This window comes from Vipera berus (genome assembly GCF_964194415.1).
Source record: "Vipera berus genome assembly, chromosome: 6".
Taxonomy (NCBI): domain Eukaryota; kingdom Metazoa; phylum Chordata; class Lepidosauria; order Squamata; family Viperidae; genus Vipera; species Vipera berus.
The window spans coordinates 62,138,996-62,152,477 of NC_138208.1; the positions used below are offsets into that span (position 1 = coordinate 62,138,996).

Here is a 13,482-nt window from a genome sequence, read left to right on the forward strand (position 1 = left end):
GTAGTTCAGTTTCTGATAAAAAGTGTTAGCATGCAATGAACCTGTATTAATCTGAATTGCCTTGGCTCCTGATTTCCTGTGTTTGACAACTGTGTCCAGTTTTGGTCACCACAATACAAAAAACATGTATGAGATTGTAGAAAGAGTGCAGAGAAGAGCAACAAAGTTGATTAGAGGACTGGAGGCTAAACTAGTAGGAACTAGTTATGTCTAGTCTAACAAAGAGAAGGACTGGGGTGGCAAGATAGCAGTCTTCCAATATTTGAGGGGCTGTCACAGAAAAGAGGGGGTTGACCTATTCTCCAAAACACCTGAGGGCAGAAGTAAAAGATGGAAGATTATCAACGAGAGATCCAATCTGGAATTAAGGAGAAATTTCCTGACAGTGAGAACAATTAATCAGTGGAATGGCCAGAAGTTGTGGGTGCTCAATCACTGCAGGTGTTTAAGAAGAGATAGGACACTCATTTGTCCAGAATGGTTTAGGGCCTCCTATTCAAAGAGGAAGGGACACGGTGGCTCAGTGGGTTAGGATGCTGAGCTTGTCGATCAGAAGGTCGGCAGTTTGGCGGGTCGAATCCTGAGTGCCGCATAACAGAGTGAGCGCCTGTTACTCGTCCCAGCTTCTGCCAACCTAGCAGTTCAAAAGCACATAAAAATGCAAGTAGAAAAATAGGGACCACTACAGTGGGAAGGTAACAGCGTTCCGTGCACCTTTGGCGTCTAGTCATGCCGGCCACATGACCACGGAGACGTCCTCGGACAAGCTCTGGCTCTTCGGCTTTGAAACGGAGATGAGCACCGGCCCCTAGAGTTGGAAATGACTAGCACGCATGTGTGGGGGAACCTTTACCTTTACCTTTATTCAAAGAGGGGGTTGCACTAGAAGATCTCTGTATTCTGTCTCCTCCTGGCACCTATCAGCAATTTTTAGGTACTAAATCAGTAGCAGACAGTTCACTTTTTGATTTGTTCTATCAAAATTCTATCAAATCTGGATACAATGCTTCCTTCCTCACAATATAGGAGAAGGGAGGATTGTATCTTAGTTCAATAGAAGTTTGGATAGAGCAAATGTTGGGTGTCTTGGGGGGGGGATTTACAAAGTGCTATCAGTTTGTTAAACCCAGCCTGTGAGTTTAACTTAGCCTCTAAGTAATTTACATGAATCACATCTTTCAATAAAACTTTTACTAAACTTAATATATTCCAGAAGTTTTAGTGCTAGGTAAAATTAGAACAACCCCCCCTCCCCAATGAATTAATGTTGGGATTAAGAACCAAAGAGAGGAGAGAGAGAGAGGGAGAGAAGGAAATGAAATCTATAGTGTGGCAAAATAGATTACTGCTAATTCACCAGAACAGTGCATTGAACAAGCATTTCTACATTCTTTTTTTCCCTATGGTCTTCTTTTTCTTTTGCTATGTAACCATTTTGCAATGAATAGAATATATGCTTTTATATTCCAACTGGCATAAGAAACAAGTTGTCTTCTGGAATATGGATCAAATATTGGTGCGCCCATATCAGTACATTTGCTTTGGCAATTGTCAAAGATATTGAACTTGATTCTGAACATTTTAAATAATATATAAATTTTACTTTGAGTGTTACACTGAGAGTACTACGTTCGAGATGTGTTTTGAGTAACTTCCTCAGTAAATCTGTTGTGCTATAAACTATGTTTTGAAGGGCAGCGTACTACATTGTTACAATAGTAATAATAATTTCCCAGAAAATCGGCAAATATGTTTGCCATTTGTAACTGCCTTTTCTCTCAACTTGCATTTGAACTATAGATTCTTTACAAAATATTTTTTTCCCAAATACATATGAACTTTATAAGATTCTCCTAGATTTGAATGATCAATGGAAACGGAATTTCTGTTTTGGAGTTATTGATGTTCTGTGTGAAAGAAAGACATGATACCCCTTTATACCGACACTTTTAAGCGAGGATTTTTCTATTACTTAATCTGATGGAAATATACATTGACATCACAAATGACAGGGTTTAGTTAGGTCTGGCACATTTTTCAAAGTGAAAAGAAGTTTTTCATTTGGACAGGATAATTAATTAGATTGTATGACATTAAAATTTGGCCAGCAGTAAATGTTCCAACTGGATTAAACAATGACAACAATAAAAACTTGCAGATGGCAATAAAGGATTTGCACTGATCAAAACAAGCCAAGTGACAATTCTGTGCCAACTTAATGGAATGAATACAAAAAAAATATTGCTATTCTTTGCTATAGAAAATACCATTTTACAGAGCACTTTTCTACTTATTTAAGCTTGAACCCATTGCTAGTTGTAAATTCCAGATAAAAATGATAAATGATTATTTACTGAAAAAAGAATTGGCAGAGCAAATGTTCATTGTATAATGACACCATTCTGTAAAATTTTGGCTACAAATGTAAACTGTGATAGTGCACTAGATATTTAACTTGCAAATCCCTATGGGCCCTTCACTCAGCTTGCAGAGGGACAGAGAGTGACTACTGCAGCTTTAATACAGCAACTTTGCTGTTAAAGCACTTAAATGTCACTTTGTCCCTGAGGTGTCCTTAGATTGGCCATCGGAAAGTAAAGACAGAATCACAATGCATTTGCTTTTAATAAAAAAGATGCCCTTATAACGCCAAAACTCTGTAAAATGAAACAGCATTGAACTGATCATGAAAACTCCATTTTGTACCAACTGCTTATCAGATTTGCTGATGATAAAAAATTACATTGGGTGGTTATTAATATGTACTGAGGGAGAAAAATAAAATTCAGAATTATTTTGATAGATTAGGAAAGTGGGCTCAAGAGAAAAAATGGAAGTTTATGGAGACAAATACAGAGTTCTTCACTTAGGAGAAGAATTCAAATGCACAAAGGGATAATTGGTATACAGAGACATATGCAAAAAAGAATTTGTAGCTGATCACAGGCTTGAATATGTCAGCAATGTGAATGGATGTGAAAAAAGAACGGCACAATTTTAATATGCATTAATAGATATTTAGTTTTTAAATCATAGCAAGTAACTGTATTCTCCATTGCATCATACACTACCTTTTGGCATAACACAACAATGCCACTTCAATCATCTGATACAATTGACACCCTACACTGGCAGGCTTCAATACTGTACAGTGATGTTATGGGGAAAACTTTAGTCAGTGCTTTTTACTGAAGCAAATGGTTATTGGGAAGATGGATTAAACCACCAGGTAATTCTGTGGTTTGCCATCTAGAGTCAGATTATATCATGGGTAGAACAATTTTCTTCAATGGGAAAAGCAGCAGTCATTCCCAAAAGATACCTTTCACTTGTCCTCCACAGTTTATAAAATTGTGAGGATACTGCTTGACAGGAAGAACAAATGTGAAGGAGCAAGAAGGGCCTGCCCAACCACATTCTAAGAGAAGACTTAGATAATCTTCCTCAAACCTGCATTTTTGCAATGTCATCTGAACATGTTTGGAATCTTAAGATATCCTTTAATATGGTAATATATAACTATTTTTTTTCTTTGGAATTCTGACTATATGATTGTTGCCTTCTATTATTTCTATTATATTCCTTAAATTATTTTTATATATTTAAGGATTAGTTTTTCCCAGAATTGCACAATTTCACATCTCCCTTTATGTTTTCAAATTGTTTACAAAATGCTTGTAAGTTCTGAATTTGGGATTTCTAGGCACCTTCCTTTCTGTTCTGCCCCACCCCTTTAAACTTATGCTGAAGAGGAAAGCCTTTTACAATAGGCTAAGAACCATTAGGGACGCGGTGGCTCAGTGGGTTAGGACGCTGAGCTTGTCGATCAGAAGGTCGGCAGTTTGGCGGGTCGAATCCCGAGTGCCGCGTAACAGAGTGAGCGCCTGTTACTCGTCCCAGCTTCTGCCCACCTAGCAGTTCGAAAGCACGTAAAAATGCAAGTAGAAAAATAGGGACCACTACGGTGGGAAGGTAACAGCGTTCCGTGCGCCTTTGGCGTCTAGTCATGCCGGCCACATGACCACGGAGACGTCCTCGGACAAACGCTGGCTCTTCGGTTATGAAACGGAGATGAGCACCGGCCCCTAGAGTTGGAAATGACTAGCACGCATGTGCGGGGGAACCTTTACCTTTACCTTTACTAAGAACCATCCAGTTGGTCAGATGCAACATCACAAGATTCAGCCCAAACAATAGCTTTTGTAAATTATTGGATAAAGCTGTTCCTTGGTGATGCTTAAATTAGCTTTCTACCAGCTCACAAGTATAAACAGAATAGGCTTATTACCTGTTCTTTGTTGTTTCAGAGTGCAAGACACACTCTGGTAAAGTTTCAGGAAAGTATTTTAGCTGAATATTAGGGGGAAAAATCATAATGGTAAAATAGTTTGATAGTGATACCAATTAATTAGGGAAATTGTAGACATTGTTTCTGTGAAAGTATTGAAATAGAAACTAATAGCTACTCACTAGGAACACTTTAATTCAATTTCATGTACAAAGCAGGGGATTTTAGTAAGTACCCATATTATGGTCAAAGGGGACTTATATAATATATGGGATTCTAAAGTTACAAGATGTTTCCATGTGTTCTCCACTTAGAGAAACATAGCAATGCAACCTCCCACAGCCAACTTTTCACTGGCTTTAATGTTTGTCCTTCCCAAGCAATGTAAGGAGGGCCATTATCTTTCCCCAAAGATGAATATGAAGCTGGCTGAAAGACTACTATGTACTGATGAACTTTTTCATTTGTATTAAGTTTTCTTAGCAGTCCTGTTGACCCTCCAATGCATGGGGCCATGCTTTCAATTCACTTTTTAATTTTTAACACAACAGAATTGAACCATTCTTATACAGTAGTTACTTTCAAATTAAGTTTAGAGACAGTGCCCAATTCCATATCTATTAGTCAATTAGTGTATTTCTGAGTAGGTTAAAAAGAACACCTACCCAGCCATAACAATGAAGAAATCCAGGCGGTTCCAGGTGTCTCCAAGGTAGCATTTCTTGCCAAATATCCCCAGTGCCACCATCTTCAGCACCATTTCCATAGCAAAGAAGATAAAAATGAAGTCATCAAACACCTAAAATGACCATAAGAAAAAAGATGCAGACTTAAATTAATTTTAACCATTATTTTGAATAACGACATGCATGAACAGGAATTTCTATATAGTCTTAATAAATTGTTTATGATAATGTTTGAAAACCATTTTGCAGGCATTGCCACCCACAAAGATGTTGCAGATGGCTTGCAGAGAAAGGAGCCTGTTCTATTATGTCCACCAATCCTTCCACTGAACACTGTTTCTAGAAACGTCTACCTGGTCCAGTGGTGGGATTTAGCCAGTTTGCACCAGTTCGGCAGAACCGGTAAGCTAATTTTTTGTTGTCCAGGCCCAGAATGACATCCACACAGAGAACCGGTTGTTCACATATTTGAATCCCACCACTGACCTGGTCCCTTAACAAATAATAGACTAGGCTGAGATCTTTGTTTTTTTAACCATCTGACATAATTTTAAACAATAGATTTAAAACAAATCTTTGTTTGTTTTAAATCAATTGTTTATTGATTGCTTTTTATTTTTATATTTGTAATTCAGTCCAACAATATTTGTTACCTAGAATGTATTAAAAAGTCTACAGATAGTCCTTGCATACTGTCTACTTTTTCAGTGATTGTTTGAAGTTACAATGAACGAGGGGTCCCAAGCTAGATGGGGAAGAAGATAAGAGGTTCAGGGTAGCCACACCATATTTTAAGTAGGTTAGAAGGTTACAGCTTTAGTTTGGCAAGCTTCTCTCCATAAGCAAATAAAGAAGTGGACTCATTTGGATTTCATTGTTGTTGCCTTTGGGCTTGAGGCTGACATCAGGCTGACTGAATAACTAATGTAAAGATTTGGTGATTGTTGCATTTATTTCATAAACAAATGCATCTTTCATCTCTTTCACATTGTTTTATAGGAATGTTGCCCTATCATTCACAGCAAACCACTTCAACTCAGTAATATTTGAGGGCTTTTTGAATAGGAACTGCTGTTTTTTGGTCTTGCCAAATCATTTGTATGCAATTTGAGTCTGGCCATTCTAAAATGCCATTCTTTGACCTGGCCAAGCCAAAATGCTGAATTTGTTTTTTTTTTTCTTTAAGCCATTTTCTGTACATAAGCTTGCATGCTTAGAATCTTGCTATAGTATGTACCCACATGCACTTTAAAAGATGGGTAGAAATGGGGCAGCAAAGTATCCACCCAAGTAAACTTCCATCTTCTCTTTGTCCATGGTATGAAGTTCTTATTGTGGAATGGGGTGTTTATTTTTTCCAGACAAAATGTATTCCACAGAAACTGAAACATTCCACTTTTGTACCCGTAGAATATTCTTTCAGACATCTGAAGGTTAATCCAGGTACCTTTTGACAAACTTGAAATGAGCATCAACATTCTTCGTAGTGAGGAATGACCTCTACATGGCTACTCTCCCAGTAATTTTCTGATGATGGAGTCATGAAAGTAATTACTTTAGCCAAGGCAATAGAGACCTGCAGACCCATACAGTATATGTTGTTTAATAGTTCTTTGTGACTGTCTGAATGTATTTATTTACTTTATATGTATGGTCTTTATTATTGAAGACTCTGGGAATCAAGCAAAATTATGTTGATTTTGATAGGTCATCCGCTTTTGGGAAGATTTACCCTTATTTCAAATCCTCTCAATTTCGAGACTCTGCCTGATTGTGAGTTGATGGAGTTTTAGAAATGGTTTTATAATCTTTTTTAGAACATTAAGCATCAACCACTTTTTTATGTAGAATTTCAGAATCTTCTTTTGGTTTTGTTTATGAAACAAGTGAACCAAGCACCATCCCACTTTGGTGCTTTTTGTTGTCTCAATATTCTATATATCAGCAGGATCCACAAAAAGCTCTAATAACTAACTGGCAGAGATAGTCACATCTGGAAAAACTGAAAGGGTGTGAATACTTTTTCAAAGTCCCAACAATATAGTCTAATCTTATATAGAAAAACACAGAAGCAGATGTATGAATAGATGGAATAGCAAGTTTGACATTTTGACAGATTATTTAAAAAGTGCTGGCTTAAACCAATAAAAGTTTGAAATTGAAAAAAGTGCCAGCTTGTTATGGGCCTTATTTCCACATGATTTTGCTGATGACTTTAGTTCACATAACATAGTTATGAAAAATGTCAAGATATCAACCAGAAGGTCATATATTTCCATTATAGAAAGGGAGCTACTTACTTGCAATATTTTACATCTGTTGGAAAGGCAATCCATATCATCACAGGGCTGATACATTCCAAGTGTGACACAGTTCAGTAGGATCACCATCATGCTGACACATTCAAACCAGGTAGAAGGAAGAAATAAAGTCAAGGAAAAAAAGATCTCATTTACAAACAACATAATTAACCCTCAGATATATTAGAGTGGAAATTTTTGTTTTAAAAAAACTGTCGGAGTGTACAGTAGGTAAGCAATAGGACCATAGCAATACAATGCATAAACAGTAGATAATTGAGATGATATAATTGCCCTTAGATTGTACCATTAGACTGCAGGTGAGAAAATCACATGATAGCATATTCCTTCATAGGTAGGATGAAAAAAACATGTACAAAATATATTCTTATAGATGAAAGAAATAATTCCATGGAAAAAGGTTTCAGTTAGGGATACTTGAGATACAGGCTAAAGTGGTATCACCTGGGAAGAATTTTTTTACTGAATAAACTGTTTACATGAGTTACTTTGTCTGCCACTCTAAAATAACCAAACCATTGTTTTCATGAAGATGGTAGTAAGGATATTGATACAAATAATGCGAAACATGGTCCAGTATAAATGTTCAACAAATATAGATTTATCTATGAGATAAATCTTTAAGAATCTCTTCCCCCTCCATGCACATCAGTGCATACACACAGACTCAATATTTTTATCATTACATTCTGAATACATCACTTCAAATGTACTGCAACAGGTTAAATGAGCAGAATTCATTTTTTATTAACATTTATATTATGTAATGAGGAAAACAAATAGCATGTATTTTAATTACACTTTATCCTTGTCATCCTCTCTTGTTCACATTTGTTTTAGTTGACTTTATATAAAAAATAGTTAGCAATACCTTAAGAGCAACTAATATAAATATATACTTTTGTATTTATTTGCTTGTCTTATTTTTCTCCAAAATAAGATCACAGTTACCAGTCATGTAAAACTATCACATCTTACTTTCCTGATGAATTCTGCACTAATATATCCCTGATTTATATACATTTTTTTTTAAAAAAAGCTTCATTTTTTCTGCAAGGGTTCATCTAACATAAATAAGGAAAATCTTGCTGGGACAAACCAAAGACCTATCCAGGTTCCAGGTTTCTCACTGTCTACAGTAAGATGGCTATGGAAAGTCCATAAGCAAAACATAAAGACAATAACCTTAATAATAAACAACTTTCCACTAACCCTCAAGGATCAAAATTTAGAGACCTATCACTTCTGATTTTGAAGGTGGCTTATAAATATCATGATGAGTAGCTACTGTGATACTTATTTTTTCATTAATGTATCTCATAACATTTAAAGAATATTTAAAGTGGCCATCAATGAACCCTGTAACAATGAATATCATTAATTTTTATCATGCTCTGGTCTCAACAATCCTCCTCAACTGAGGAGCATGGCCAGATGGTGGCTTCCCCAAAACAGGCCTGTGCTGCCAGTCTTGGCAGTGATGCTGTGCCAGCTACAAGCTCTCCTATTTTTTACATGGACCCAGCAGGCTCTGACCCAGAGCAGGAGGCCTCTTTACCTAGCCCTTAAAACTATCATCCTCTGAAAAGACAGGAAAGCAGAGGAGAACAACACTACTGTCAACGCTGCTAACATCAAATTTTATTGCTTGACAAGAGATGAAGAAGTAGCTATTTCATATGTTAAACTTGTGTATTGCTTTAAGACTTGTGTATTGTTTTAGTTTAAGGTTAGGAGGGGGGATTGCACTTTTCAAGGCCATCTCTAAGAAGATAAGGTTTTACCGGAAGGGAAACTGATTCTTTAAATTAACTGGAGAATATGATTAATGACAAAATTAGAAAGGTGGAGAATTGTGTTTTAATATATTGTGCAAGGGGCAGAGATTTCAGATCCAGCTTCTTTCGAGCAAGCATTTGCCGGTGTATTAGGCTAATAAAGGACTTTTAAGGTAAACAATGCCTCAGAGTCACTTGAAAAGCCCATACGTTGTCAGAAACTTGACAACTACACTGCAAGAAGTACCTGGCAGGGCTACCTACAGCTAGCTAAAGGGACCCAAAACCTGGGCAAGCACAGAGACTGCCAATGTTAGAGGAAAGTAGTAAGGTTCTGGAGCACGGTGACTCTGACTTGTTGATTCTTGCCATAAAACCTATAGCTGCCAAACATTTTCTGGAACTTTATTGCTAAATGTTTTTGAAATTTTCCCTTATACTATTCTCCCCCAAGCAGTTTACTTCAAGTTTGCTTAGATGTTTAGGATGCTTGGGACAGGTTAGATTTGTTTCCCTATTAAATCAGGTTCCCTAGTGATTCTTATCGCCCTGAAACCAGATATTTGACTAAACATTCACATAGTGTTCTGCACATGTATAGAAAAGTTAGGTAAAGGTAAAGGTTCCCCCGCACATGCGTGCTAGTCGTTTCCGACTCTAGGGGCCGGTGCTCATCTCCGTTTCAAAGCCGAAGAGCCAGCGCTTGTCCGAGGACGTCTCCGTGGTCATGTGGCCGGCATGACTAGCACGGAACGCTGTTACCTTCCCACCGTAGTGGTCCCTATTTGTCTACTTGCATTTTTACGTGCTTTCGAACTGCTAGGTGGGCAGAAGCTGGGATGAGTAACAGGTGCTCACTCTGCTATGCGGCACTCGGGATTTGACCCGCCAAACTGCCGACCTTCTGATCAACAAGTTCAGCGTCCTAACCCACTGAGCCACCGCGTCCCTTCTATAGAAAAGTTACAAGACTGGAAAAAATAGCAAGCTGCCAAAATATCCAGTGGGCAATCGGTTGAACTGGATGTTTTTATGTTGAACTGGATGTTTCAATTTTTTTTATAGCTTTACTGTTTTAAAATGTTTTTTTTTAAATTTTTACTTGTGATATATCTTCTGAACTGTAAGTCTCCCAGAGTCATTGACTGAGATGGGTGGCCATGAAAATTGAACAAACAAACAAACAAACAAACAATTAACATCAGGAAATTTGGTCTTTCCTGGCTACTGTGCTAGTCCTGGAGGATGTCCTTTCATCCACTGCCATCATGTAAATCGAGCAGACTACTGGAGGAGCCTATCCTGCCCAACTGCCTAGATAGAATCCCATGTCCTTGTGTATGGTAACTATATACATGTAGCATTAACTGGAAACACCTTTAGATCCCTTCCAGCTCTAAGCCAAAGGATAAAGCTACCAATGTCCATGAAACAATAATAACCATACATTGCTTCCAATAATTGAAAATTATGTGTCTTAATACTAGTTGCTGGTGAACAAGTAGGATGATTCTACTGAATTCACATTCTGCATGTGAGCTTCTCAATAGCATTAGGCTAATTACTGTAAGAATATCATGTTGGCCAAAAGGTCTCTGGCAGGAATAACTGAAGGGTGTAACTAAAATAATCAAAATGGTGACCATGATGGTACAATTGAAACTTCCTAAATTTTATGCACAACACACCCTTTGCTTTGTCATCTGTATTTCTTCCTCTTACATATGGTAGTTAAAAGGGAAAGTTGTTTCTCTTATGATAAGCTTTTTTTACCATGGAGTCGATAGGTTGTGACAAAACTATTGCAATCTGTAAATCTGGAGGGTAATATTTTCATAGAGGGTGATAAATTATTCTCTTTCACTCACACAAACTAGAAATAGGGGTACTAATTGTTTCCCAAGCTTATATTGGAAAAACAGATCGCTGGTCCATCTAAACTGCTACTTTACTTCTAACAGTGGCCAATGTTCAACACAATTTCAGTGACAGATTTTAAGTGTACACTTAAAGAGGAAATGTGTTTTTTTATCTGAGCTGCTGTTCAGCAAAGATCCTAAAGCATGAGGATTTATAGTCCTTGCAATTGTTTTCTTAGCTACTGCATAGTGTCTCTGCACAAATTTAGCAACAAAGACAACTAATCCTTTTGCATATACTTTTTTACAACTAACTTCCAATGAGTTAGTTCACTTTACAATCTCTACTTCAGTGCAATCACCAGGAGTCAAATGCAATCCAAGAAAATCTTTATCTTTTTGTATTTCATCAGAATTCACCTCATTTTGCATAGAAGACACAAATACCATAACTATTTACCATCTTGTTTCTTCTGTCATCCTATCATGCCCTTTTCTACTTTCTGCACTTGAGCCATTCTTAATGTAGAGTTATATCCATGAGGATTTTCTAAATGGCTGTTTCAGAGGCAGGAAGCCTTAAATTAGCTGAAAGTGCCTTCATATCTTTGTTTTGCAGCTTCTGTATTTAAATTTAGCCTAATGAGAATAAAGGCCCCAATAGTACACCAGGTAAAGGACTATAAAATCTCAAGAACATTTCTATCAGCAAAAAACTCAAGTAAAACGTCTTACTAGAATGTGAAATGTTGGTGAAGAATTAATATACCCTACAGTCTGTAGTTCATGGGAAATGGTAAATAGGTTAAACTAAATGCAAACGGAAAAGAGGAAAGGAATATAGCCTAATTTCTATGCACAATTACATTGCTTGCTTGATTTCAAGCAGATGTCTTTTCAATTTTATACTTTAAACCCAAAATCATAAAAAGAAACAATTGCAAATAATTGTGACAAAACAATTTCATTTAATTGCTCTGATTCTATTGAAAAAACAAACATGAATATCATATGACTAGCAGGATGAGAAATTCCTTTGATAATCTGTTTGGTGAAAACCAGATTTTTATTCTTTTTACTATTTTTATCCAGCAGATAAAAATAGCAAAACCATCAACCGTATAATTGCACTACTACACATAGAGCCTCAGCTCCTGGATGGAGATAAACTAACTTAGAACACTCAACAAGCCTTTGCTAATAAGAATGAGGTGATTATACCAATGCTGCCCATTTGAACTGGCTCTTATTCACTAAAAAAGAGTTATTCCTGGAGACCTGTCAGAGCATTGTAAGTGCAACGTGGAAACAACCCCATGCAGAGATGCTTCATGCCTTTATGCACTGAGAATTCAGGAATCCTTGATCAGAGATCCTCTGTTTGGCTAGTTACTTGTTAGTGCACATAAAGAAAATTTAGAAATTATATACCTACTGAACACTATAAAGTTGTATATTTTTGACACTGGGCATGCATGTCTATACTACTAAATTCCATCTGTTTTTAACCTTCAGTTGGGCGAAACAGTACATCAACAATGTTTGAATCAACATACCTCAAATGGGCTAATTTAAAAAATGCATCAAAAATCTGGGATCCAAATCTGGGATTGAAATTTGGCAAAGTTTATTTATTTATTTATTTATTTATTTAGTTGCATTTGTATACCGCCCTTTCCCTGAGGACTCAGGGCGGTTTACAGGGAATTAAAAATCAAAACATACAAAAGTTAAAACCAGTTAAAAAGTATTAAATTCACCCTGTACATTAAAAACCCCAAATTAAAATTTTCTCCTCAGCCTGGGCCCGAGAGCTCAAAGAGCCAGGTCTTCAGGCCCCGGCGGAATGATCGGAGGTCGGGAGCAGTCCTCAACTCCACCGGCAGCTGGTTCCAGAGGGCAGGCGCTCCCACTGAGAAGGCCCTATCCCTGGGTGTCACCCGCCGGCAATCTCTCACCGGCGGAACCCTGAGCAGACCCTCCCTGTGGGAGCGCACTGGGCGAAGGGGGTTTGATGCAGCAGGTGTTCCCTCAAATAACCCGGACCCAGTTGTGGCCACTTCAGCATCAGCACACTGTTATAGTCATCTGCAGTCACATGATTGTTATTTTTTACCCTCCATGCCACATTCCCACAAGAAAGGTTAATGGGGAAGCCAGCAGACCATCAGAAGTCACTTTCATTCTGACTGCTGTTTTGCACACCTGTGGTCATTCTGTTTCTCAGTTTAGGTAAGGATATACTGTATTTCTGAAATGATGTCTTGATGGGTGACAAGCTGTCTAGTTATTCATTAACTTTATGCACAACTATTTTGCACTTCAAAATAAAGTCTTTTCAACTATAAGTATTTAGTGATTTGGGATGCCCCTCCTCCTGGTTTTCTTCTCTAGAAGTGGAATAAACTAATAACCATCATGTTCATTGACAGAACCTGATAGTTAAACTGGTTTGGACTGCCTTTTTTCCAAGGAATGCTTAAGATAATATCCCAGTTCAGGTTGTTCGTTCCTGATCTTTTTTATATAATAAAAGGGAGGATCTTATGC

The 13,482-nt window shown here is 37.3% G+C and overlaps 1 protein-coding gene across 1 annotated transcript in view; it reads right to left on the reverse strand.

The window, feature by feature from the left end:
- The window catches only part of CACNA1I (calcium voltage-gated channel subunit alpha1 I), a gene marked incomplete at both ends in the record, with an annotated part of 359,559 nt that overhangs the window by 159,894 nt on the left and 186,183 nt on the right, over nt 1–13,482 (reverse strand). Inside the window, 2 exons of the mRNA XM_081330234.1 lie at nt 4,954–5,087; nt 7,275–7,386. Coding sequence (XP_081186360.1) covers nt 4,954–5,087; nt 7,275–7,386 — 246 coding nt within the window. The remainder of the gene's footprint in view (nt 1–4,953; nt 5,088–7,274; nt 7,387–13,482) is intronic.